We start from the raw sequence: 27,187 nt of genomic DNA on the forward strand, positions 1-27,187 counted from the left end.
ATAGCCAGTTTAAATTTGAGAAAACATACACTTACTGTAACATGAAAGATGTTCAATTGAGATACTTCAGCCCCAACTTCACAAACTACTGGAAATTAGGAGATACTTTGTTGCTAGATGAAAAAATATCACTTACATCAGGGAAAATTAGACGACTACCAGTATAAAATGAGCAACAGTTCACATGATATTAGAGAAATTCTCTCTTGCCTTACAAATGCAAAATAAATCCTCCAGACTCCCTTCTCTGTAGAGACCACCAGCTCACTATCCAGGCTCTGAAACTCAGCACAGTTAGTTAGTTAGGGAAAAAACAAGACAGACTTCAGTATGAGAAGGAGCCAAAACATTTCCCGAGGGAAGCATTTCTGATTTTTTGTTAAGCATTCTCTCTTGATCTTAAAGCTCTTTTTTTAAAAACAAAACAAACAACCCCACTCAATTCCCAAGATCAGTTTGAAAATGAAAAAAATGGATCTGCTGGCTCTCACAGCAACGTTCATCATGTCAAGGCACTGGTTTAACGCACATCTCCTGATATTTCCTCCCCATTTCCTACTGACAGCGTCCCCCCTTGCCCTTAGAGTAGTTGAGGTTCCCTGTAATACAGACCCTTGGTTTTTTTAGCGTTAGCTAAAACACATATTTTGAAAAATGTGTTTAGTAAATACCCTTCAAGTCCTGACCTAATTTCCTGATATATAAAGCACATAAGAAGTGGTGTCCCCTGTGACTGTCTAAGGCTTACCAACTATTTAAGAAGTTCCCTTGACTCTTAAGTTTGCCTTCAGAGATTAAAATTCAACATAGAAAAAAATTCAGTTATCAAAATCTATTCCTAATTTAGAGTAAAGCTACATTACATAGCAAAACTCCACTTATTAAACTTTATCTCATGCAAACTTAAAATTTTAAAAATAGTAATTCCAGGCCCCATGGGATGACCATGAACCTACTTAGATGCAAACATGGTAAACACTTAAAAATTTTTTTTCCAATCTTCCTAAAAGAAGTGTGTTTTGGCTGATAGAGCAACATTACACATGAAGTCTGTTGCTAAGGAACACAATTTTTGACCCAGTAACAGAAATCATTCTGGTAATCTGACACACAACCAAGATGCTAAGACTATAGAATTAAAGGCATTCTTTTGGATTCTGTCCTTTAATAATTTTTTAAGTGGAAAACCATGAAGAGCCTTCCAGCTTGGTAGAGACATATTAAATAAAGCTTGGTAAAAATAGGCAGGTTCGCAGACCTTGGGAACGCACATCAAATTCAACAGGCCAAAGGAGTGAGTTTTTCAGGATGGGGCTCTCACCACTCACTGGTTTTGGGCCAGTTTTCCATAACCTCCTCTCCCAGCATCGTAGTCCTGACGATACTCATCTCGTACCTTAATTGAAAAGAACGTGTTACAGTATAGAAAAGATTAGTGTAACAAACGTGCTTCCTAAAATGTGTCAAATAACTAAGCCTTTTCAGATGTTATGATGTGAACATTTCAAGCAGAACAGAACATAATTTTAAGCAACTGATAATATAGCTCAACTGCCCTGCAAAATTAAGACTACCTAATGGTGTTTAACCAAACACCAGGTTCATACTCAGCATTCAAAGATAGCACGTTGCAAAGAATAAACTATTTTAAAATAAAAATGTAGAAGTCATTTTAGTGCATTTTGCTTTTGTTCAACACTCTTGGCAGGTGGAGAACATTTAGCCCCTAGCAGAAGTCCAATAATGGTTGCTTGTGATGTAGAGGATATACTACTTAATGGTTTTTAAAAATAATTTACCATCGCTTCTCGGCCTTTTGGCTAAGATCGAGTGTAAAAATAATTTACCAACCCCAATGGGTGGTTTTCAGATTCACTTCAAGCCAAGGTTATAGGCACAAAGTTATTTTCAAAAGAGCAAATACAAATTGACAAAACACTTGTCATTTAGGACTGGAATCCCACGCAAAGGCTGAACCCAGAGAACCTTTCTGCATACCTGGCCCCCAGAACGCCCACGGCCATACTGCCTGCCCTCCTTAAAGCCTGCGTCCCAGTCTGTGCGAATGATCCGGTCATCCAGACGAGTTCCATTTATGTACCGCATGGCATTTTCTGCATCTGCTCTTGAATAGTATCTTAATTATAATTATTAAGGAATTAGCATTTCTCCAGATATTTTTGTAAACAGAGGAAGCAACATCTAAATGAAGCTGAGTTAAGAAAAAGTACAAAAACTAATCCAACCAGATGGAGTTCAAAGACAATAATTTGGCTTGCACAGGCCTGTTTGAGGTTGGTCCAGAAGCAGTCAAAAATGACACTTATCCATGGCTACACCGATGATTTTTTGGATAATCCTGTTAAGTATCTGGTTCCACTGTCTCCATATTTTGGTTTGCAAAATATAAAATATGTTCAGTGCAGGTTTTAACCACGAACTGTTATCCAAGAAAACAACAGCATCTTTGGGTTCCCTGAAATATGAAGCTGTATATTCAAGAACCTTAAAAAGAGGTCACGGTACATACGAATTGCCATTGCATTTCATTAGAAGGAAACGCTCAAAATATCACTCACATTAGTAGTTTCAAACCAGATCTACTAAATCTATCTTTGGGTGCTATTAAAAAAAAAAATCTCTGTAAGTAATTATGATTATTAGCTGGGTTTAGGAAATACTGATCTGGACTTTTTCCCCTTGTCTTTAATTACACAGGGAAACACTGAAATTCCAGTGTCGGCATCTACACAATGCCTAGCACACTGTGGGCATTCAATAATTTTTTGTTGAATGAAATGAATGCTAAAGGGCAAACTGAGGAAAAAAACACTAACAGTGAATGGTAGCCTTTCTTTCAGGTATTTGCCGTCATGATTGTTGATCTCTGACCTTCAAGGCAGATGCAAAAACACTCCAGTTCTTAGAGACTGGTTATTATCTAGTATTTTCTTTGCCTTTTCTGTCCCCTGTGAACTATTTTACACTATTGCCATCAGAGGCAAAAGTAAAACCTGGGCACTCGTCCCTCGTACTTGAAGGAAGAGTGGAAGAAGCTTGCAGAATCCAGAAATCAGATACTGAAATCAAAAGTGGGGAACAGGTTCAAAAGTGGGGCTTCTGGGACTTCCCTGGTGGCGCAGTGGTTAAGAATCCGCCTGCCAATGCAGGGGACACGGGTTCAATCCCTGGTCCAAGAAGATCCCACATGCCGCAGAGCAACTAAGCCCATGCGCCACAACTACTGAGCCTGCACCCTAGAGCCCGCGAGCCACAACTACTGAATCCCATGCACCAAGAGCCCGTGCTCCACAACAAGAGAAGCCACTATGTGGGAAAAAGACCTGTTAACAGAAAGGCATTTAATCCCAGGCAAATAAAAAAAAAAATGATAGGGATCTGAACTGTCTGGAGGAACTAGGGCATTGTCTTTAACATTAACAAGCCAAATAAAATTCCTTTTCATTCTAGCATTTGAGAAACCCACATGTCCCAAAGGCAAGGCAGCAACTTAAGAAGTTCTGCCTGGGGACTTCCCTGATGGTCCAGTGCTTAAGACTCTGCACTCTGAGCGCAGGGGGCCCGGGTTAGATCCCTGGTCAGGGAACTAGAGCGGCAACGAAGATCGTGTGCTGCAACTAAGACCCGGCGCAGCCAAATAAATTAATTTAAAAAATAAAAAGTAGTTCTGCCTAGATCCACATAGTCAGTCTTTTTCCCCCTAATTATAATCAGAAACCCAGGGATCACCAGAAACTGAAGGAAATTTTACGGCATAAATGCAACCAAAAGAAACAATTCAGGGCACAGAAAAGAAAATTCAAAAGACACGGTAGATCAGGTCTGGAAAATTTCTCAAACAAAATGACCGAAAAATATTAGTTAAAAAACAAAACATCAAAGGATAAATCCAGAAGGTCCAATATTTGGAGAGTTTCCAGGGAGAGAATAAATGGTCACAAGTAAATATAGCTTTGGTTTTGACCTATAAAATCAAGCTATATACATCTACATAATGAAATACTATATAGTTGTTTTAAAAAGAGGTAGACCTACATATGCTAACATGAAGCAATTTCTAAGATAGGTGAAAAAAAAAAATGAGTGCATGCAGTACGCTACCACACATTCATAGGATTACTTCTGGAAAGACCCATGAGACTCATAACTGATTGTCTCTGGACTTAGAATGGTATAGGGCTTTTATTTTCACTACGCTCTTTGGACTTTTTGAAACACCATAAGCATATACATTTTCAAAGATTATTTTTCTTAACTATGAAAAAAGAATGGATTTCAGAAAGAATGTTAATGTTACTAGCTTTTCCAGTGTAAGAGTACAGGCACATTGGACAGAAGGAAGGAGAGGCAGAGATAAGTGTAGGGATGCTAATCAACGAATATCCTCACTCATCTTGTAAAATAGGGTACCAGCCACTCTCAGCCCCACCTCTGGCCAATAGCTACATCAAACACACAGGAAGGATACTCCACAAAGCAGAACCCACATGCTGTTTTCTTCATTTTATCCAGGCCCATGATGATTTTCTTTATGTCACCACTTTTGCTGAAGAGTTCATAGATTTGTTCTTCAGTTGTATAAAAGGAAAGATTTCCAACATACAATGTACAGCTTTTCTTCAATAATTTTTCCTGTTCTTCATTGTCACCCTAGAATTTCCAAGAGCAAAGTGAAAAAAGAAAGGCATAAAACAATGTGAAGCGTATGCTCCAAGTTATATTTTTTAAAAGTATGAATATACATGGATACCACACACAAGAAACAGGTAATATGTCTGCCTCTAGGGAGAATCAAGGGACTGCAAGTCAGATCTCCATGTATGGAAGTGTCATTTAATTCTCAGAGCTGAATGAAGTAGGTCCTAATTTATTATCCTCATTCTACCTGAGGGAAGACAGTTAAGTAGCTTGTCCAGGGTCACACATCTAATCAGTAGTTGTAGCTGGAATCCAAACCTAGTCTTATCCCCAATCCCATACTTCCTTAAAAGTTCACAGGACAGGAGTCATTTTAACGATACATTAAAAATAGGTTTTTCAGGACTCTGGAATGAGACATTAAATAAAGTAGATTCACTTTATTACTGCTGTTACTGATTTGTTAACATTATGGTCAGGAAGCATTTTCCTTTTTCCTTCTTCTTTTCTCACACATATAAGTCATGTCCCACCAAACAGCCTACAGTTTAGGACAACTGGTGTAAGTACTTATTTAAGGTATGATAATAATGTGGATCCCATTCAGGAAACACTGTAGAAATTCTACAAGACAGTATCTTACTACTATCTAAATGAAGCTATAGGCTTTAGACTGCAGAGATAAACAACAGCAAAAGTTGAATCCTTTCACTGTTTTAATCTTGCAGGATGCTTGAAATTCATGATGGTTATGATGTGGAACTTTCTAAAGTAATGAGACCTGTAAAAGTGATAGAATGAAAAATCATGCCTGGCATACAGTAAGCATTTAAAAACAGTAGACTGAGTGAAAATCTAAGATCTTTCTCAATTTGACCTCAAATTTCCATTTCCCTACCCTACTAATGCATTTTAAACATTCTCCACACCTACCTTCTTCTGTATGTGACCCCTCCTTTCCCCCGTCACAGGAAATTTTCTGAATCCTCACAGCCCCTCCCTTTCCACTCATCATTTCTGCCTAGATTATGATTACTTACCTCCATTGTAAATCTGTACATTTACAGCCCTTCCATTTACAATCCCATAATCCCTAGAGGATTATGAAGTCTTAGGGTGTGGAAACTGTCTTCCCTCTCTAAGGTTTAGCAGAAGGCTTCAGCAACAGCACTCAATACAAATTTACTAAACAACCACTAGTTAATGAGTGTCACCTCCACCCCATCCCCGCCTTTGCTGATACTGAAGAACCCACCTTTAATATCTGCAGCCTCCCCCTTTTCCACAGAATCTGCTATGACGTGGGCCAAACGAAAATTTCCCTCTTCTGAAACCCAGCAGTTCTCCGATCTTGACATCCAGACCCTTAACATGCTGGTCCCCCTCCACACTCCAAGGGCCCCCTAAAGGTAGAGGCAGGGCTCAACTGTGTCTGCCACTCACCACGTACAACTTGTGGAGGGCCGTTTAACCAGCCCAAGGAAAGGACGCGAAACGCCAAAGCGCAGTTTGGCTGATGTAACCGAAAATTTTAAAATAATTAAAAGCCCCGGTATCTGGGTCAGGATGGCGCCTCCACATGCTCCACGTGTCAAAAAGACACCGCTTCCCCTCATCACAAAGTCACCTTCCCCCGGCACCGTTCGGGAAAACGTGAGACGCCACTACTACTGCCGCCCGTCTGCACTGCCCCGGGGATCAGGGAGCGGCTGCTAGGGAATGTGAGAGCGAGCCTCAAATTCCCTGCCGACGAGAGAAGAGGATTCAGTGATATCCAAACGCCCCTTCAGCATCCATTCCCCAGCAGGCACCGAGGCTTCCCTTCGCGTTTCGGGATACCAGGGAGTGGAAGACGACACAATGAGACAAGAGCAAACCAATTCTCAGCCTTCTGGCCCGGGGCCTCCCCTTCTCGCTGCCCCGCTTGCCTCACCCGGAAGTGCTGGTCCCGGTACTGGCTCAGCTCGACGTAGGAGTCGCTGCGCAGCGCCTTCAGGAGGCCACCCGACATAGTGCACAGATTTCGGCCGAGGACGCCGCCACTGCGAGAATAACGAAGCCGCCCCGGCGGAAGCGGAACCGGAAACGCTCGGCGGCTGCTGCGGAAACTCGAAATCCCGTGCTCCAATCCCAGCGCGGCAGTGTCGTCACCCGGCGGCGCCGGCGCAGACGGGGTCCGTAGTCAGGCGTCGCCGATCAGAAGCGAGAGCAGTGTGCTCGGGGTTCCGGGACGCTCCGAGGATGGTTCTACGGCGGCTGCTGGCCGCCCTGTTGCACAGCCCGCAGCTGGTGGAGCGTCTCTCTCAGTCGCGGCCCATCCGGCGTGCGGCGCAGCTCACCGCCTTTGCACTGCTGCAGGCCCAGCAACACGGGCAGGACGCGGCCCGGTGCCTGCGAGCCCTCGCGGCAGGGGCCGCGGGCTCTCTGGGCCGCCGCGCTGCCCGCTTCAGAGACACCTTCATTCAGGAGCTACGCCGCAGCCTCCGGGAACGCCCGCGGCCACCACCAGGTAGCCAGAAGGGCCCGGGAGCAAACCCCTAAACCCAGGCCGGGCCGAGTCGAGGTCGCCTGCTCTCCCTTCTGGGCTCGACACCGGCCTCGGCGCTAAGAAGTCATCCTGGACACTGCTCACGGCTTAGAATCCTGACTCAGATGGTCCGCCTACAGAGGTCCCGCTCATCAGAGAGCCCAGGCCAAACCGACACCCCTGGTGAAGGAAGCCCTGTGATCGGACGGGACACAGCGTATGAGGAAAGCCCCCGAAGTCTGACAGAAGTAAAGATAGGTTGGGCCCTGCTACAGCGCGCGGACAGAGAGCCATGGACCTAAGTACAACCGGAAAGAGGGTCTGCCCTCTGAAATGGGACTAAAACTAGTGATGGATGCTGCACTGATATAGCAGGACACTACTTCCAGGGGAGATCCTGGATGAAAAGACAATCCTGAAGTTGCCAAAATCCTCTGATTAAATGTGTGAGCTGAGTAATGGGTATTGTTACCGGACAAGGTTCTTTTGCCCCATGCGTAGCAAGCCAAACGTTGAGATGCAGAGGTTTGCAGCAAAGAGAGGGTTAACTCTCAAGGCAGCCAAGGGAGGAGGAGAACTAGTCTCAGATCTGTCTTCCTCAAGGCAAGGGGCTTCGCGTATTTGGGGGATAAAGAATAAAGAAGGAGGGCGGCCTGAGACGTGGGGAGCGTGGGGAAAGGTGATTGGAGAAAGGTGTGGTAATTGTAGTTCTGCACAGGTGTAACTAAGCCACATGCCTCTGCAGCTTGAAAAATGGAGGCTCTTAGCACCATCTGCCTCTGCCGGTGGAGTTTTCGGCCCTGTGATGTCAAAAGGTCAGGAGCATGCCCAGAGCTTGAACTAGACACAGCCAACTGCAAATTCCTGGAAAACAACTCCATCAAACATCTTATTGTTTAGGCTGTGTGCTGCTTGGAGGCCTTGTGAGTCTTAAAATGACCTTGATTAGTGAAGGCAGGTGAAATGGACTGACTCATTACCCATGGTTTCAGTGTGTGCGCCGCACTTCTCTGGCAAGGTGGATTAGGATTCCTGGGGACTTGTAGGCCCATTGTAATACTAGTTAGCACATATTGAGTACTTACTCTGTACTGGGCACTTGCTAATTGCACTCTGTGGGGGTTATCTCACTCCTTACGACAACTTTCATATGAGGAAGTGTAAGGCTACTTCTTAAGTTGCCCAAGGCCTTACAGTAGAGTGGAATGTGAATACAGGTGTTTGACTCCAGGGCCCAAGTCCCTAATCACATTTACCCTGCAGCATTTACCCTGACCTTCAATGCCTACCTTCCCTGCCACCAACCACCATCATCACTGGGCGTTAGGACAACTGCCTACCATGGAACAAGCTACCTGGATTCCTTGTCCCTATTTTAGAGGGTCTGGGATGCACTCTAAAGACTATGCTCCAGCTAACAGACCCATGATTCGGAAATCCACTGTATGCATTGATTGACTGTAATCAGGCTACACAATTCATCATGCAATCTAGAAAGCTCGAAGCCCAAGAAGCTTTTAGGCTGGTGACCAGTTTATACTCTGGCATTCTGATAGTCACAGAGGGAGCTGGATAGGGTGGAGAAGCAAAAGCAGCCTGTCCTCCACTTTCCTAATGGTCATAGTTCTGATTTGACATTCCATCCTCCAGTCTTCCCATCAGAGGGGCTTCTATTTAATCCTCTCTGAGGCCAGTGTCCCACTCTCCTAATGACAGAGTTCTAATTTGGCATCCTACCCTCCTGTCCTCCCTCTCCCAGACCAGAGGCAACTCACTGGACTCTCCTTTGACCTTGGCAGTGAGGAGCCAGAGGAGCTTGTTCATTCTACTGCCTTGTTTGCCTCATTGGTTTCAATCCCACTCCTTGGTCTCTGGATCTGAATATCAGAGCCGCAGAATGTTAGTAGTCCCCAGCCCAGTCCCTTACCCTCAACATAAACAAGCACACTCACAGTTGGGTCTTTTTCTAGACTAGCAGAGACAGAAAGGAAGCAGTGCAGGAAGCAATGAAGCTTCTAGACAAGCTGGCCATTTGGTAAGAAAGGAAAGAAAGCAAGAAATGAAGGCAGTTTATTTTTTGTGGAAGAAGTGTGCAGGGACTAAGTTCCCTCCGTTTTTGTAAAAGGAGCCTGAGAGCAGACAGAGAGAGAACTGGGTCCTTTCTGCTCCAGCTAGAGGAGATTTGGATGCCTCCTCGCTTCGTTGGAGAAGCCTCCAGTGTTCGTAGTCAGTGGCTTGTCAGCCCACCAGGTACCCTATTACTAAAGAAACAGACCAAATTCTTCCCACCACCCCCAGTGGCAACAATCTCCCAACATACCTTTCAGGCTCTTGTGAGCTTTGTCAGAAAGTGAAGCAGGGAAGTAACTCACTCCACTATCCTGCAGGACAATTCCATATCACCCCTTGGTGCCACACAAATCTAGACACCAACACTTTACAGACAAATTTGTTAGCGCTCAGACCACTACGGTCTACACAGACCACTACACCAACAGCTCCTGCAGGGAATTCTGGGGGTATGAACCCAACTGGGGAAGGGAAGAGAAGTCCCAAGAAGCCCAGAGGAATTTGGGACCTTCGAATCTGGGGTGTCTCAAGGTGGCACTTGGTTTTATCTGTTGGGCAGAGAAGCCATCTTTGGCTGCAGAGTAAATAAGTGCTATCGGGTGCCAGAGATGATGCTAAGCGCTACAGGTAGGAAGACCAATCTGAAGTTCGTAACAAACCAACCAAAAGAACAATGAACTATCATGAACAGGTACTATAGAGTTTTAAAGAGGGAAATATCCGGGAGTGTGCTACAGCCAGCTCAGGAGAGAGATCCTTGGCATCTCCTCCCAAGTTGAGTAACATCATTTTAGTAGTTTGAAACCAGCCATGGTGAGAGTATTTACACCACACAAATCGGCAAACACTACAAATGGGGGCTAGTTTGCCCTTAGAGAACGGGTTGCTAAACATTTACTAGCATGGCACTGACTTTCCTCTCCCTCGGGGTTGGAGTCCTGAGGAAAGTGTGGCACTAGGACCCTAGCAACCGCCGCAGAGCAACTTGCCTGTGGTGGGTGGAGCTTTAAGATGACCCAAGGCTTTAGCCAGCAGAAGGCGGGACTAGAAAAGCGCTCAGGTTTGGTCGGTTGTATAGGTTTGGCCTCCTGCTCTGTGCTCCTCCAGCATACTGCTCTCAGTGGCCTGGGTGCCTCTTGTTCTCATGAGATGGCAGGGCTGTGAGGAGGGAGAACGAGGACAAGCTTAGTGCCACAGCTCCTCGTGTTCCCAGCGGACCGAGCGGGGGTGCCCTGTGCTGTGAGGAGCAACACGCCCCGGTGTGATGGCTTCCACCAGGGCAGCGGGTGTGGGTTTGGCCCGGGGTCTGCTCTCGATCCTGTGAAGGGGCTTCAGATAGAAGCTTTGAGCTTGGAGAGTGACCAGACCACATTTAAGGTTTTGTGCTCAAGTGCCACCAGATACTGACTGAGTCTTCTATCTCCATTCCCACTGGGGCCAACTGAGAAGGGAGAACATCTGGGCTCCTTGATCCCTCAAGGGTGAGATGCAGAAACGTTCCATCACCTCTCTCAGGGACAGGAGTAAGAGAGTGGGTGGGGAGAAAAGTTCCAGAACTACTTTTTTTGGTAATAACCAAGTGCTGAGACGGTAGGCCCTGAAGTGCCGTTAAATACACCACACCCACTTCTATGCTTACAGAGCTTTGGGAGAGACATGCCTGTCTGGCCAGGGAACATGTGCTGCAGACCCAGGAATGACACAGTGTTAGCTGGCAGACACCTCAGAGACCTTCTGATCCATTGTACAGATTGGAAAACTGAGGCTGGGTGAGGGGAAGGGGCTTTCTTAAGATTACGTAGCCAGTGTGTAGCAGACCAGGGACAAGAACTAACTCCTCTGAATATGAGCTACCTACTCTTTCTACATCACTACACTGCCTCCTTTCAGGTATCTAGGAAGCCAAAGGGTTGTCATGACAGCAAGAGGTAAGGCATCCTGGAAGGTTTGGGGGGAGTCATTCAGGAACGTCATTAGGAGACTGTTGTCTCCTTTCACAGTCAGGTGCTATTTATATGCTTAAAACATCACAGTGGCTGGAAGGAATAGGGCAGGAACAGGCATTTTGCGTCATTGATTACACCAGGTTCTTTGGGGACCTTGGCATCAGGACTGGGACTGGTCAGATCTTTGGTTTTTGAGGGAAGATGGGTGTCAGTTTACCCAGAAGGTGGAGCAGTCAAAGGCTGTGCACAGGAGAGGTGGGGATTCTGGAAGGGAAAGGGAAGGAAGAGAGTCAGGTCTCTGTCCCAGCCCAGCTCTCTACCTAGAAGGTGGAGCAGCGCCTTCACCTATGGCTGAGTCTTGGGCAGGGGCTTTTCTGTCATATTGTCAGGTTTCTCCCCCAGCTCCAGGATGTGAAGGCTGAGATGGTACCTCCAAGCCCCACTCAGCAGGGAGGACAGGGCCGGTGGGTCCTCCAGAGTCAAGTGGGGAAAGATGAGTGTCTCACTCTTGAGGGGGAAGCTGCACTTCTTCATGGCAGACCTGGTGGTGCCAGGGGTCACCACAAAAAGGCGGCAGAGCCACGGCCCACCAGCCACGTGGCAGGCTGGTTGTCTGGTGAGGTTGCTGAGGGCTTGGCACAGGAGCTGGTCCTCAGCCCCGCCCATGTCCACCACCTCCACGGGTGAGCCCAGGCCCGGGAGGTGCAGGAGGTGCCGCGGGGGCATGTAGGTGTGGGTGAAGAGGAGTGTGTAGTGGGTGGGTACACGCAGGAGCGCAGGAGCGCGAACCACCTGCTCCAGGTGCCCCAGGCCAGGCATGAGGCCCCCCTGGTGCAGGCAGCCGAAGAAGAGGGCACCCAGGGCATTGCAAAGGACCAGGGTGCCCTTGCGGGGTGCCAGTTGGGTCTGTAGACTACAAAGCAGGACGAGGGGGACCAGGAGGGGGATTAGGAACCGAGCCTCCTGGTGGCTAAAGGCAGACAGCAGGGCCAGGGGCATGAAGTAGAGGAGCAGGAGGTGAGACCTGGGGCTGGACTGCAGGCTCCGGGCAGCCAGTGCCCTTGGGAAGCCCATCTGTGTGAAGGCCTGGAGGCAGGCTCGCAGCTGTTGCCACGCAGCCTGCAGGGCGTGGGCATGCAGCACCCCAAAGAGCAGGAAGCCATTGACTGCCAGGTGAGTGAGCCGCATGTGTGTGCCATGCCTTGCCAGGTTTACGGGATCCAGGTTGTAGTACAAGAAGTTGGCAGGTGTGAGGACAAGGGTACGGGGTCTAGATGGACTGGAGAAGTAGCAGCTGTCCACAGCCACAAACCCCACTGCTGTGAGGGTCGCCCCTGGGAGCAGCACCAGGGCTTCCTTGGTCAGCGACTTGAGGCTGGGGTTTGTGGCTCCATAAGTACCCCAGAGGAAGAGGGGGACCAGAGCAAAGGCCAGAAAGGTGGGCCGGTTGAAGAAGCCAGCAGCCATGACACCCCCAAGAAGCCAACTGTGCCACAGCGGGCCTGGGGCAGGCTTCTTGGGCGTGCAGCTCCCAGCCACACGGGGGGATACCAGTACCAGCAGCCACGCAAAGAGCAGCCCCTCAATGGCATTGGAGAAGGTCCTTGTGTAGAAGACCAAGGTGACGTAGGAGCCAGACAGCAGGACCAGGGCGTTCCAGCGCTCCGCCCCCCAGCGTGGGGCTAGGTGGTACACGGCCAAGTCCAGGGCAAAGGAGAGGGAAGCGAGGAGGAGGCGGGGCCCGACCAGCAGCGCATAGCCACTCACCAGGCCAGGCCACGGCCCCCACTCTTCCCAGAGCCTGAGCAGCCAGAAGGCAGAGCCAGAGGTCAGCAGTGGGAAGACCACTGTACGGCAGGGGCTGCTGGGGTGAAACTCCCAGGGCCGCGCGGCCTTTATGCCCAGGACGTCCTCTGCAGAGAGAGAAGGAGAGGTGAGCCAGGTCCCAGCACAGAGGATGTGACGGACAAAATCCTAGGATGGCCCCCAAGATTTTCCAGCCCCCTGGTGTACATGCCGGACATAACCCCTGGGACTGTGAAGACGACAGAGTTCACTCCTGTGATTAGGTTACGTCACAGGGGTCAGCTGACCCTAAGATACGGAGATCACCCAGATGCGTGTGACAAAAATCACATGAGCCCTTTAAATCAGAGAGTTTTCTCCAGCTGGTGGCAGAAGACATCAGAGGTGAGAAGGATTTGCTGGCTTAAAGGTGGAAGGGGCAGTTGGCAAGGAATGTGGGTGGCCTCTGGGAGCTGAGAGCAGCCCTTGGCTTACAGCAAGCAAGGAAATGGGACTTTAGTTCCATAGCCTCAATGAACTAAATTTGTTCAACAGCAAGAATCGTCTTGGAAGCAGACTTTCTCCCAGAGCTTCCAGACGAGAACTCAGCCCAGCCCATACCTTATGATACCCTGAGCAGAGAGCCCAGGCTGGACTTCTGATTTACAGAACTGTGAGCTGCCAGTTTTAAGCTGCTAGGTGTGTGATGGTTTGTTACACAGCCCACACCTGGGAAGTGAGGTAACAGTGTGTCCTGGACAGGATGTATGAGGAGGAGCAGGGGGAGGCCCCATTCCTCTCCTTGAATTCTAAAGGCTCCAAAGTCAGAGTCAAAAACGCATCTCCGTGATTATGACTGTTACCCAGGACAGCCAGTGTGAGAATGGGGGAAGGGAATGAGCAACTGTGGTTATGGTCAAAAGCGACTGGTTTTGTCTATGATTCTTAATGTTTAAAATTAAGAATATACTCATGTAATTAAAATTACTTGCTGCCTGGGGCTAGTCTTTGACTCTGTGCCCCACTGTCCCAGAGCTCTGAGGGGTGGGGGTGAGGAAAATGAACTCTTAATTTCTGCATCTTAGCTCCAAGCTCTACAACATCTCACACTTGATAACACTGCTGGTTGTCTAAGGCTCTTTGCTTCTCCTCCTTATTCTTCTGGCCTTTTGGCAGTTTTTTTCTCTCTACGTCAGAAGGTGAAAGGGAAACAGAAAACCTTGGATCAGGGGCTTCCCTGGCGGCACAGTGGTTGAGGGTCTGCCTGCCAATGCAGGGGACACGGGTTCGAGCCCTGGTCTGGGAGGATCCCGCATGCCGCGGAGCAACTGGGCCCGTGGGCCACAAATACTGAGCCTGCGCGTCTGGAGCCTGTGCTCCGCAACAAGAGAGGCCGCGATGGTGAGAGGCCCGCGCACCGCGATGAAGAGTGGCCCCCGCTCGCCGCAACGAAGACCCAACACAGCCAAAAATAAATAAATAAATTAATTAATTGATTGATTTAAAAAAAATAGAAACACTCCTTTAAAAAAAAAAAAAAAGAAAACCTTGGATCAGATCAATCTGGCTGCTTTTTACTGGCTCAGGTTAAAAAAAAAACGGGGGGGGGGGTGGAAAAAAAAACTGGACCTTTCAACTTTAAAAACAAATCCATCTGTTGAGCCCTGTGGCAGAGATAGCTGATAACTCCCCAATCAATATCCATTCCTTCCTTCATCCTTAGTCACTTTAGCTGGGCATTTGGTCAGATATAAACACTATATTTTTTAGCTTCCGTTTGCAGGTACGTGTGGTCACGTGATACATTCTGACCAATGGGATGGAATGGGCACAAAGTATGTGACTTTCAAAATATGCCCTTAAAGAAAGTAGGCATGCCTATCTCTTCTCTGGGGGCGGGAAAGACTTGGTGTCAGACCTGATGCCTGGAGCACAAGCAGCCATCTTGAACCATGAGGAGGAAGCCTTGTGACCACAGCATCTGAAAGACCTCAAGGTTTCCAGCAACCACTTCATGATGTGTCCTATACCACCTAGAAGTTAAGTTCTAACAAGTGAGCATTCTAGGTCTGGGTTCCCTCAGCCATCATATGAACCTACAGAAGAAAAGTTTCATTATTATTTTATGTCACAGCCCTGTGTAAGTTTCCCCAGTCACTGGGGAAGCCCAACTCTAAAATCCTTCCACTGAGAAGCCCAAAATAGCTTTTGTTCTGAATGACCTGTACTGTTGTTATAAGCAGGAAGATGTCAAAGAGGCTGGCATTTCATCGGTATCATTTAGAAGGTCAGTGTCACCACTCAGGAAGGAGATGCGAAGTCCCCACTCCCAAATTCTTATGCCAGAGAGGCTTGTGGATTTACTGCTCATCTGCACAGACATTTTTCTCCCTCTGCACTAAATAGCCAATCAGCTCCTTGACCAGACTTTGCTGCAGCTTATCGTAACCACACATGGGGAGCTTTACCTGCCATGACCTCAGGAGACTGGAAGAACTCATCTGGGTGCACATAGCCTGTCTGTGGAAGGAGACACCACACCAGGCGGAGCAGGCTGAGGCTGCCCCACAGCACCCTGGCTGCCATCTTCATATCAAATTGCTGCCAGGACACAGGGCCAAGAGCCTAGGATGACTTCAGCTGCTACAGATGCTATTCTGGTTCCACAGACCTGCATCCGAGGAGGATAACATTTGTTAGTTATTATAATGTAAATTATATGTTCAATTGTCTGAACAAACTCAACATGGGTCTACACACAATAAAAATGTTAATAATAATAGCTGCTGTTTACTAAGTACCTGCTAAATACCAGGAACTTTACATGCTTATCTCAATTAATCCTTTCCACAGTCTGGGACAGTGGATCGTATTATCTCCATTTTACAGATGGGGAAACTGAGGCCTCCGCTGAGTAACCTGGTTACTTGCTAACCATATTTCCTAAGTGTCTATATATGGCATTTGCTAAATATTTTTCCTAATATGACATTTTGCTAAGTGTCTAAACATGACATTTGCAAGTAGGATTAGGGTACCTTCCAAATCTGGGTCTCACAACCCCATCCTATTCACCAGCTCCTATTCACAGGCAAGCATGGCAGCCTGGCTCTTACACTTCTGAAAACTTAGGAACCTCAATGGATTCCATCCATTTCTTTGCAAAAATGAACTACATTCGACCCCATGGTCTTCAGTCACTCCCTCCAACTTTCACACATCCTGGATCCTACCTTTTGGAAGGTGATGGAAACACTGCTGTGGTTTGAATGTTTGTGCCCACCCCCTCCCCAAATTTATATATGGAAATTCTAATTCTGAAATTCTAATGGTATCAGGAGGTGGGGCCTTTGGGAGCTGCTTAGGTCATGAGGGTGGAGCCCTCATGAATGGGATTAGTGTTCTTATAAAAGAGACACCACCCGTTTATAAAAGAGCTCCCTCACCTCTTCCACCATGTGAGGACACAGCGAGAAGTTGCTGGCTTTGAACCAGGAAGAAGGCCTTCATTATGCTGGCACCCTGATCTCAGACTTCCGGCCTCCAGAACTGTGAGAAATAAAGTTATGTTGTTTAAAAGCCACCCAGTCTGTGGTATCTTGTTAAAGCAGCCCAAACAGTCTCCTTTTGATGGAGGTTCTCACTCCCTTGACTCAAAGATCAGTGGGAATCTGAGTCCACGGCATGATGGACCTTTTTATCAACACCAGTATATTATCACGGGTGCACAGAAAAACAAGTCTGACAACGTGTTTGTTACTCCTCCAGAAATACATATGGTTCCCTGACTTCCTGACTTTGATATTTTAAAGCTTGACCATAAACAGCTATTGTTCTCAGGTATGACATCAAGTCATAACAGAGGAGACAAGACAAAGTGAAGCAACAGAACAGGAATCTGGCAGATGTTGACAAGGAGCTTCCTGATACTAAAACCTCATAGAGCTTAGAAGATAAGTTTTGGGCTTCCCTGGTGGTGCAGTGGTTGAGAATCTGCCTGCCAATGCAGGGGACACGGGTTCGAGCCCTGGTCTGGGAAGATCCCACATACCATGGAGCAACTAGGCCCGTGAGCCACAATTACTGAGCCTGTGCATCTGAAGCCTGTGCTCCGCAACAAGAGAGGCCGCGATAGTGAGAGGCCCGCGCACCGCGATGAAGAGCGGCCCCCACTTGCCGCAACTAGAGAAAGCCCTCACACAGAAACGAAGACCCAACACAGCCATAAATAAATAAATAAAAAGTGAAAATCTTCAAAAAAAAAAATATATAAGTTTTGCAGTCTCTGCTCAAACTTTGCAACTGAATTGTGCAGCCTATTTTTCCAGAGCCAGTGAATATCCTGACTTTTAGAGTTTTCAGATAGAAGATGAGGCCAAACTTAGCACTGGGAAGCAAAGGTTGAATCAGAATCTTTTTTTTCATCAATAGCCAATATGATACTGCAGGACAGGGCAGGGGTGTGGGGTGGAGATAGGGGTAGGGGCAAAGCACGATACCCATCATACAGGACAAACTTTGCGGTCCTGTAGGCCTGGTTCAGATCCCAACTCTGCCATTAGTAGCTGTGTTACCTTGGACAAGCTGCCTATATCCCTAAACCTCAGATTCCTTATCAGGAAAGTCAGATAATAATATCAAGCTCACAGGGTTGTGGGAGATTTAAGAGCTGATGCGTGGAGGGCACTTAGTATACAGAATTTGCATGTATAAGTGACCAAAGCTAAAAGCTATTACTACTTTTAGTTGAGGCACAAATAATAAGCCATGCTGCTCCAGACACCTAGGTGTTAGTTTGCAACCTCCTTGGGAGCTTCTGAAACTGGCCCCATAGGTGAAGGGCAGGGAGAGACTGAAGAAAGAGGCAAACCACTGCAGATTGGTAGGTGGCAGGTTTAAGAAGCAAGAGAACCTACTTACCAAGCTTGTCTTGGGTGGCCGCAAGATGAACAGATCTCCACACCTGCCTGCCAGAATCTTGAAGTTTATACAGAGGACTGAACTGGGCTCCATCATGTACAACGTCCAGATGGTCTCAGCACCACATGACTATCTCAAAGCTGTGTCCTTGGGCAGCTTCTAGCGTGAGGAAGACAAGCAGAGCACACATTCCAAGGATGGGGAGGGGGTGAGGGGCCTCCAGTTGCCGGGGTCCAGCTCGTGGGTCACATCCTCTCTACGACCTCCCCCAACACTAGAAGATCCTCAAATCCAGCACTTGTACTGACTACAATAATAAACAGGATTTGGTATAGTCCAATTGTCAAGATACATGTTTGCATGTGTTTGAAGCTTTTCTCAAGTATAGAACTTTGTTTTCAAGTATGGAACTTTTACTACATGATTAGATTAAAACACCAAATCCATTACACTGATAGGGAACACAGAAACCCAGCCTGCCCTGCCCTGGCGTGCGTAGTTACATAGCAAGTCTGGGTCCTGAGTCTGTACTGTTTTCCTTCTGCAGCAACAGAGGAAATTCATCCTGTTTAGCACCCACCATCTATTCCCCCTTTCCAGTTAATAGTAGTCAGAATTCCCACTCAGAACTGTACTCCTCACCCCCATCACCTATTTTCAGCTATGTGGCTTGGGATTCGATCCCATCCCCAACCCAGGTATAGACCCTGAATTGTTTAAGCCAAATAACATTTCCCATCCCACTGCCCACACTAATAGGTTCAGGGTTGGGTGCATGACACGCTGGTCTGATCAGAGGAACTAAGAAAAGTACCGATAAAGGTGAGTCTTGGCCCTTCTCTTCTCTGCCAGGCTTGGTGGGGTGAGGCTGCAGGGGTGAGAGGGACATCATTCCTTTGCTGGTATTAATAGTCTCTCTCACCTTTGTAAGTATTCCTCTGTGTTGTGGTGAAAAATGTGTCCTCTGCACCTTCCTGGGGCTGACGAGCAGGTCTTACAGAAGTACTCCACTCTTAACATTCCAATCTCATATTCCCTGGCTTTGTCTGTATAAATTGGGAAAATCATGCAGTCTTTTGGTGAATAGCACACCTCCTCCTGCTTTACGCTTCACCTTTAGGGACATGCTGGGACTTGAGTCTAATTGTAGGTCTAGAAGCAAAGGGAGTGGTGGGAGTGGGTCCTGGGGAGAAACAGCAGACAGAAATTGTCTTGCAAAGCAGCTGCTTTGGGGAGGCCATTACAGTTTCCAATGCAGGGTTAATCCCCTCAGATGCCAGTGGAAAGTCTGGTTCTACTGCTCGAAAAGTCTCACCAGAATTGAGGGACTCAGTGTCCCCGTCTCTCTCAGGGTCTTCCCATTTGTCCTCATTCCAACTTTCAGCATCCCATCTCTTCACAATTAGTGCCCTCACTTTAACAGTAGATACCATTGAGACTGGGAATTCAATTTGCATTGTAATTCAGCCACTCACAGAGTGAGATATGGGGTTTGTTTTTCAGCCAGCTTTTGGGTCATTTTATGAGGATCTTGAGCTGGGAATTTAAAGCCTTGAGCTTATCCTTCTCTTTTCCCAATTTGTCCAGCACAGTTAGGAACCACCAACCAATCTCATTGTACTATTTAGTTTGACTAAAATGTTCGAAGGTCACCCAGGAAATTCCCTGGTGGTCCAGTGGTTAGGACTCGGCGCGTTCACTGCTGAGGGCCTAGGTTCAATCCCTGGTCGGGGAACTAAGATCCCACAAATCTTGTGGCATCGCCAAAAAAAAAAAAGTTCAAAGGTCATCCAAACCCTTGCCTGGAGTATCCAATGGCGATATTTTTCATATCTCTTATATCATCACTCCATGGACTACCAGTACCCTCTTTACCACTTGAAATAGAGTCATTTGTGCCTTTAAATCTAATCAGACTACAGAAACAGTTCCAGCAAATCCAGGACCTATTCAGAAAACTCATCCTTAAGATTCTCTTCCTCTAGAACCACCTCCAGTACCAAAATCTGTCAGTCAGAGAAAGAGAATCAGTAGGAGACCTATACTAAGGAGATTTATTGCAAGGAATTGGCTTATGCATTTGTGGGGCTGGCTAGGTAAGTCCGAAATCTGCAGGGTAGGCCATTAGGAAGGGCAGGCTGCAACTTTTGGGCAGGAGCTGAAGCTGCAGTCCCCAGTGGGAGTTTCTTCTTATTCAGGAAAGCCTTGGCTCTGCTCTGAAGGCCTTTCAACTAATTGCAACAGGGCCATACAGATTATTATTAGAATAATCCCCCTTACCTAAAATCAACTGATTATGGACTTTCATGCATCTATAAAATACCTTCACAGCAACACTTAGATTAGTGTTTGACTGAATAACTGGGAACTCTAGCCTAGACAAACTGACACAAAAAACTGACCATCACACCCTAAATAATTCAGTGTTTGTTTGAATTTTAGATCAATGGGATAATTCTTTATGTAACTCACTGATGATTTGCTTTTCTTCCCCAATGTTCTGATAATGGTATTCACCATATTGTTCTCTGTAGCTGCAATTCCTTTCATTGCTATATGGTATCCCCTTGGGTGAATATACTGAAGCTTATTTACTTACCCTTCTACTGTTGTTTATCAGCTAGGTTACCTCCAGGGGGTTACAAGATTTTTCTTTTTTATTCGTAATAATGCTGCTATAAACATTTGTATTCGAGTTCTCTGAAGTACATACCTAGAAATGGAATTCCTGAGTCATAGGGTATGCATAGTTTTTTATTTTATTTTTTAAAAAATTTCTCAGTTTTAATTTCTAATATGGTAAATAGCAATAGCTACAGCTCACATAAACAAAAGCTCTTTGGGGTCCTCAATAAATTTTTAATGGGATCTTGATACTAAAATGTTTAATATCAGCTGGGTGAGGGAATAAATCCCCATTAAAAAAGAGAAAGTCAAATCCCATTATCAAGAGAATAAGAAGGATGTATTTAAAATTAAAATGAAGAAATCAATGTTGTAGTTAAAGGAAGAAAGAATTCAGAAAGAAACAAAGATATTTTCAGTAAGATTAAGAAAAAAGATGTTTTAGGCAAAAGATCCATATGGGTATGCACACTTTTTTTTTTAAAGTTAATACTGTTTTTTTTTTGTTTTGTTTTGTTTTTTAAAGGTTTTATTTATTTATTTATTTATTTATTTATGGCTGTGTTGGGTCTTCGTTTCTGTGTGAGGGCTTTCTCTAGTTGCGGCAAGCGGAGGCCACTCTTCATCGCGGTGCGCGGGCCTTTCACTGTCGCGGCCTCTCTTGTTGCGGAGCACAGGCTCCAGACGCGCAGGTTCAGTAATTGTGGCTCACGGGCCTAGTTGCTCCGCGGCATGTGGGATCTTCCCAGACCAGGGCTCGAACCCGTGTCCCCTGCATTAGCAGGCAGATTCTCAACCACTGCGCCACCAGGGAAGCCCGGTATGCACACTTTTAACCTCAAATAAGGCCAACTGTTTTCCAAAGGTTGCTACCAGCTAGCAGATAGTGTAGTGCCCCTGTTTCATATGCTCATTTATACTTGGTATTGTCTGATGTTTTGATTTTGTGAATCTCATAGGTATTAACATGCATTTCCTTGATTATTAATATGGCTAAACACCTTTTCTTTTTCTTTTTTGTCTGTGCCTCGAGGCATGCGGGATCTTAGTTCCCTGACCAGGGATCAAACCTGTGCCCCCTGCAGTGGAAGCACAGAGTCCTAACCACTGGACTGCCCGGGAATTCCCGAACACCTTTTCAAAAATTTGTGAAATGTTTCTTCTGTGGAATTCCTTTTGAACCATTGGCTGTCTATCTTTTTCTTACTACGTATAGGAATTCTTTATATAGCCTTTATATTTATTGCGTGACAAATATCCTTTTCTAGTTTGTGGCTTGTATTCTTAACTCATTTCTATTCCTAATATTGGTTACTTGTGCCTTCTTTTTGTTTCTTGATCATTGTCGCCAGAATTTTGTCAATTTTATGAATATTTTTAAAAAATCAACTTCTGGCTTTGTTCATCTTCTTTTTAAAATTTTTTCTTATCTATAGTTTTTTTTCTTCCTTTTACTTTTTTGGGTGTTATTTTGATATGGACACTTAGCTCATTAATTTTGAGACTTTAACTTTTGAGCTTATTAATTTTTGAGCTTTTCTATGAGAAATATTTAAGGTTATATATTTCTCTAAATACTATATTAACTGCATCCCACAGGTTTTGTTATGTAATATTTTCATCAGCTTTTGTTTCTAAATATTTTCTAATTCCATTGTAATTTCTTCCTTGACTAATGCTTTATGGCTGAAGCAGTTGATTTTTTGATTAAGACTTTATTTTTTGGACTTCCCTGGTGGTGTAGTGGTTAAGAATCCACCTGCCAATGCAGGGGATATGGGTTCGATCCCTCGTCCGGGAAGATCCCACATGCTGCAGAGCAACTAAGTCCGTGTTCCACAACTACTGAGCCCGCGTGCTGCAACTACTAGAGCCCGTGCTCCACAACAAGAGAAGCCATTGCAATGAGAAGCCCGTGCACCACAATGAAGAGTAGCCCCGGCTCGCCGCAACTAGAGAAAGCCTGCGCACAGCAAAGAAGACTCAACACAGCCATAAATAAATAAATAAATAAGACTTTTTTTTTTTTTTTTGCAGTTTTAGGTTCACTGCAAAATTGAGAAGAAGGTATAGAGGTTTCCCACATACACTCAACCCCTACACATGCATAGCCTCTCCCATTATCAATATCCCCCAACAGAGTGGTACAGTTGCTACAACTGATGAACCTACATCTACACATCATTGTCACCCAAAGTCTACCGTTTCCATTACTGTTTACTCTTGGTGTTGTACATTCTACGGGTTTGGACAAATGTTTTAATGACATGTATCCACCATTATAGTATTATACAGAGTATTTTCACTGCCCTAAAAAACTCCTGTGCTCTGCCTATTCATGCCCTCACCCCCAGCATTTAATTTTTAATGGTCCAGTTTTGTAGATATTCCACGGATGCTTGAAAATACCATATATTGGATAGTTATTGGACATAGAGTTCTATATATGTTCATTAGATCATGCTTGTTAGTTGTGTTCCTCAAATCTTTTATGTCCTTTATGATTTTCTACTGCTTATTCACAAAAAATCACAGAAATGTGTGTTGAAATAGCTCATGAGATAGTGGTCTTGACTAATTTTCCATGTAATTTTGTCATTTCAGCTCATTTTTGAAGGTATATCATTATTTTTTTTAATTGTTATACCGTATTGGAAAATTGAATATTTTATCATTATACAGTTACCTTTTTATCTCTAATAAGTTTTTTCCCTTAAAATATTTTGTCTCCTATAGCTATATGACCTTTCTTTTATTTAGTATTTACCTAGTACATCATTTTTCACCTTTTTACTTCAAACTTTCTGTACATTTATACTTTCATATGTCTCTTGTGAAGAACAAATAGCTGGATTTTGTTTGCCCAGTCTGACAATGTTTGTCTTTCAAATGCAGCTTTATTTCAAAATATTTAAATTTAGTGCAATTATTGATATATTTATTTCTTCCATCTTATACTGTGTTTTCTTTTTTCATGCCTTTCTATCTTTTGTTTCTCTCTCCTTTCTTGCCTTCTTTTGGATTGGTTTTTATTTTCTTCATTCCTTTTTCTCTAACACTTCGGAAGTTATACTCGATTTCTATTATGTTATAAAATGTACATTATTTAATGTTTTAATATTTAATATAGTATGTGCTATGGTTTTACTATGATGATTCTGAGTGTGCATTTTTCTTTAATCATAGTTGGAATTTCTTTGGCTCCTTGACTCTGTGGATTAGGGTCCTTTGTCATCTATAGAAAGCAATCCTCCATTATATTTTCAAATATTGCCTCTTCCCTCATCTTTACTCTCTCTCTAGAATTATGACTGAATGTATGACACATCTTCTTGGTCTATCTTCCATGTCTTTTAAACTTCTATTTTATATTTTCCATCTCTCTGCCTCTCTGGGCTATAGTTCAAGTAAGTTCCTCTGTTCTATCTTCCATGTTCCTAATCATCATTTCAGCTGTATCTGATCAGCTGTTAAACCTATCTATTGAATTTTAAATTTCGATTTTTCATTTCTAGGAGTTGTTTGATTTTTTTCTACATCTGCTTCCTCTTTTGTCATATTTTCAAGGCTCTCTTTTATTTACTATATTATATTAAGGGTACTTATTTGATATGCTAGATCTGATAATTCCAACATCTAAAGTTTTTCTGGGGTCCAAATTCTCAGGGAAACTGCCTTTCTTGGATCCTGATGCTAATCGAATTGGGGTAGGGCAATCTCCCCTGAGAAACTGTATCCATGAGCCTACCCTCATATAGGTTTTCAGCCTGAATTCACATGATTAGGCACTACCTCCCCCAAAAGAAAAAAATCCCTGGAGCCAATAATGTGATTAAAAATGATCCCACACTTACAATGCTCATACAATTATATATATATATATATATATATATATATATATATATATATATATATATATATATATATATTAGGTTGGCACAAGAAATAGCCATGTTCTATACTACCCAAAGCAATCCACAGATTTAATGTGATCCCTATCAAAATACCTATGACATTTTTCACAGAACCAGAACAAATAATCCCAAAATTTATATGGAAGCACAAAAGACCCAGAATTGCCACAGCAATCCTGAGGAGAAAGAACAAAACTGGAGGCATAACCCTCCAAGACTTCAGACAATACTACAAAGCTGCAATAGTGAACACAGCATGGTATCGGCACAAAAACAGACATATAGATCAATGGAACAGAATACAGCCCAGAAGTAAACCCAACACCTGTGGTCAATTAACCATCAAAAAAGGAGGCAAGAATATACAATGGAGAAAAGACAGTCTCTTCAGCAAGTGGTGTTGGGAAAGTTGGGACAGCCTCATGTAAGTCAATGAAGTTAGAACAAACCCTCACACCATATACACTGGTGGTCCAGTGGTAAAGAATCTGCCTTCCAGTGCAGGGGAGTTGGGGCTGTGGGTTGCCTCCTTTGAGGCACACAGACATCCAGAGGAGAGGGCTTACCCTAACAACATCAGGTTCTGTTAGCAAGGAGGAAGTGAGACAGAGGATCAGCTGTGTAGCTGCGTCATGTGTGTGGCTGCCATGATGCCAGGCTCTGATTGATGGCTTTCCTCCTTCTTCTCTGACCATTTCTTCTTAGGCGCCTCTTCCTCTGTCCACTCCTGAAATGTCAGTGCTCCCTTCTCATCATCCACACTCTTTGGGTCATCTTATTTATTCTCATGGTTTCAATTTCTTTTTGACGACATCATAAATTGTTTCTTTTCTGAGCTTCAGATTTACTGATAATAATAATGAATACAAACAATAATAGAATTGCCATTTTTAGATACCCATTGCGTCCCAGGCACAGTACATTATCTCATTTTACTCTCATCCCTATCTTATAGATGCAAGAATAGGTTTAGAGAGTCAAGTTTTTTGCTCAAGGTAACTGAACGAGTAGGCTAATGAACGTAGGAGTTGGACCCTGTCTGTTTGACTCCAGAACCCTGATCTACTTCCTGTTGGGCTTCTGCACCTAGCTCTAACACGGGGCAGCCGAAAAGAACGCATCGTTTCCCCATGACCCAGTCCTACCCCCATGTTCCCTGCAGCCGTGAGGGAACTAGTTTATCCAGTTATTCAGTCCAGAGACCCAGGGGTCATCTGCCATCTTCACGCCTTTTGTTTTTTTTTTTTTTTTAATTAATTAATTATTTTTTGCCTTCATTGGGTCTTCGTTGCTGCACGCGGGCTTTCTCTAGTTGCAGCGAGCGGCGGCTACTCTTCATTGTGGTGTGCGGGCTTCTCATTGCAGTGGCTTCTCTTGTTGCAGAGCGCAGGCTCTAGGCGTGCGGGCTTCAGTAGTTGTGGTGCACAGGCTTAGTTGCTCCGCGGCATGTGGGATCTTCCCGGACCAGGGCTCCAGCCCGTGTCCCCTGAATTGGCAGGTGGATTCTTAACCACTGCGCCACCAGGGAAGCCCCATCTTCACGCCTTTTATGTGACACTAACTTTGCTTGCTAATCATCCTTTGAGTCCAGCACTTGTTCTTCATCCTTCACTGTCACTACCTAAGTCCAGGTCCGCTGTGACTGGGGTACATGTTGCCTGAGATTCCTCAGCCCTACGGGTGGCTGTGAGGGGACTTTAGATGGCTGGAGCCCCTGGGTTGGTTGCTTCTAGCTGCAAGCAGCCCCCTCCTTTATTACCCCAGTGTGTCAAACAAAAGGAATCATTTTCTGTGTATGCATAATGAGAAAAATATCCAGAAGCAAGATCTAGAGTACATGGCACTCAACTCTCTGCTTTCCCTCCCCTACCTGCACCCACCCTCCTAACTGCAGCCAGAGAGAGAGTGCATTTCTTTCCTGTATAAAACCTCGGGGTGGGGGGTCAGCCCCTCACCACCCTCAGGACCAAGTCCACATTCCTGACTGTGACTTCCACGGCTCTCCAAGGCCCCCAGCATCCTCTCCAGCCTCCACTCTCACCCCTTTGTGTACAGAGCTTGGTGCTCCAGAAACATTACGTTTTCCTGTAGTCTCCTCCTCTATTCTTTGCTCACATTGCTTCCTTTGTGGGATATGTTTATAATATGGAGGTTAAGACAAGCTTTGGCATCGAGTAGACCGGGTTTCAAATTCTTGCTCTGTCATGGTGAAAGAGCACTTAATCTCTCAACTCCAATGTATAATTTATCTGTAGAATGAGTATAACCTACCTCAGGGCTGTTGTGAAGATGGATTAAACAAACTGTCTGGACCCCCAAGAAGCTCTCCCTGACCCCATTTCGGCAGCACCCTGTGCCAGGCCTTGCACTGCGCTGTGCACTGACCGCGGGTACCATCTGATTGCTTCTCTGTACTGTCTGAGGACCCCCAGTTCTGGGAGCCATTCGTATCCATCTCAGCGCCTTGAGCCCACCTGCATGGGACCACTGCGGGGCTAGGGTCAAGGATAGAGTCGGGGATCCCTGGAGGAGGTGGCAACATAGCAGGGCATTGAACTTAACAAGTGTGGGAGTTCTTCAGAGGGAGACCCCCACTGCTCATCCAGCGTCTGGCTCCCCAGGCTGAGGCCACGCTGGAGGAGTGGTCCCGCTGGGCGTTCTGGGGGGGGGGTGGAGCCAACAGCATGGGGCATGGCAACTACTCACCTAAACCCAATCAGTATGCAAGCCTGCTCATTTAT

At 45.3% G+C, this 27,187-nt stretch overlaps 3 protein-coding genes across 4 annotated transcripts; 1 reads left to right on the forward strand and 2 right to left on the reverse strand.

Annotated features, from left to right (window-relative positions):
* Nucleotides 1-1,145: 1,145 nt before the first annotated feature.
* NCBP2 (nuclear cap binding protein subunit 2) lies at nucleotides 1,146-6,751 on the reverse strand. Its single transcript, XM_061193235.1, has 4 exons — nucleotides 6,593-6,751; nucleotides 4,490-4,671; nucleotides 1,999-2,137; nucleotides 1,146-1,396 (listed from the first exon to the last, which is right to left on the reverse strand). Exons 1-4 carry the CDS (start codon nucleotides 6,668-6,670, stop codon nucleotides 1,325-1,327), a joined length of 471 nt encoding a protein of 156 aa, XP_061049218.1. The 5' UTR covers nucleotides 6,671-6,751; the 3' UTR covers nucleotides 1,146-1,324.
* Nucleotides 6,752-6,842: 91 nt separating this feature from the next.
* Nucleotides 6,843-7,645, forward strand: NCBP2AS2 (NCBP2 antisense 2 (head to head)). Its single transcript, XM_061193236.1, has one exon. It carries the CDS (start codon nucleotides 6,901-6,903, stop codon nucleotides 7,198-7,200), a length of 300 nt encoding a protein of 99 aa, XP_061049219.1. The 5' UTR covers nucleotides 6,843-6,900; the 3' UTR covers nucleotides 7,201-7,645.
* A 3,643-nt stretch (nucleotides 7,646-11,288) lies between these two features.
* PIGZ (phosphatidylinositol glycan anchor biosynthesis class Z) lies at nucleotides 11,289-17,996 on the reverse strand. 2 transcript variants are annotated; one of them, XM_061193237.1, is made up of 3 exons: nucleotides 17,908-17,996; nucleotides 15,456-15,658; nucleotides 11,289-13,115 (listed from the first exon to the last, which is right to left on the reverse strand). In XM_061193237.1, exons 2-3 carry the CDS (start codon nucleotides 15,577-15,579, stop codon nucleotides 11,548-11,550), a joined length of 1,692 nt encoding a protein of 563 aa, XP_061049220.1. In that variant the 5' UTR covers nucleotides 15,580-15,658; nucleotides 17,908-17,996; the 3' UTR covers nucleotides 11,289-11,547. The 2 variants fall into 2 exon arrangements, with proteins under 2 accessions (XP_061049220.1, XP_061049221.1); XM_061193238.1 differs by lacking the exon at nucleotides 17,908-17,996 and adding an exon at nucleotides 16,434-16,503.
* Between the last annotated feature and the right edge of the window lie 9,191 nt (nucleotides 17,997-27,187).

This window comes from Eubalaena glacialis, chromosome 6, assembly GCF_028564815.1.
Source record: "Eubalaena glacialis isolate mEubGla1 chromosome 6, mEubGla1.1.hap2.+ XY, whole genome shotgun sequence".
Classification (NCBI taxonomy): Eukaryota; Metazoa; Chordata; class Mammalia; order Artiodactyla; family Balaenidae; genus Eubalaena; species Eubalaena glacialis.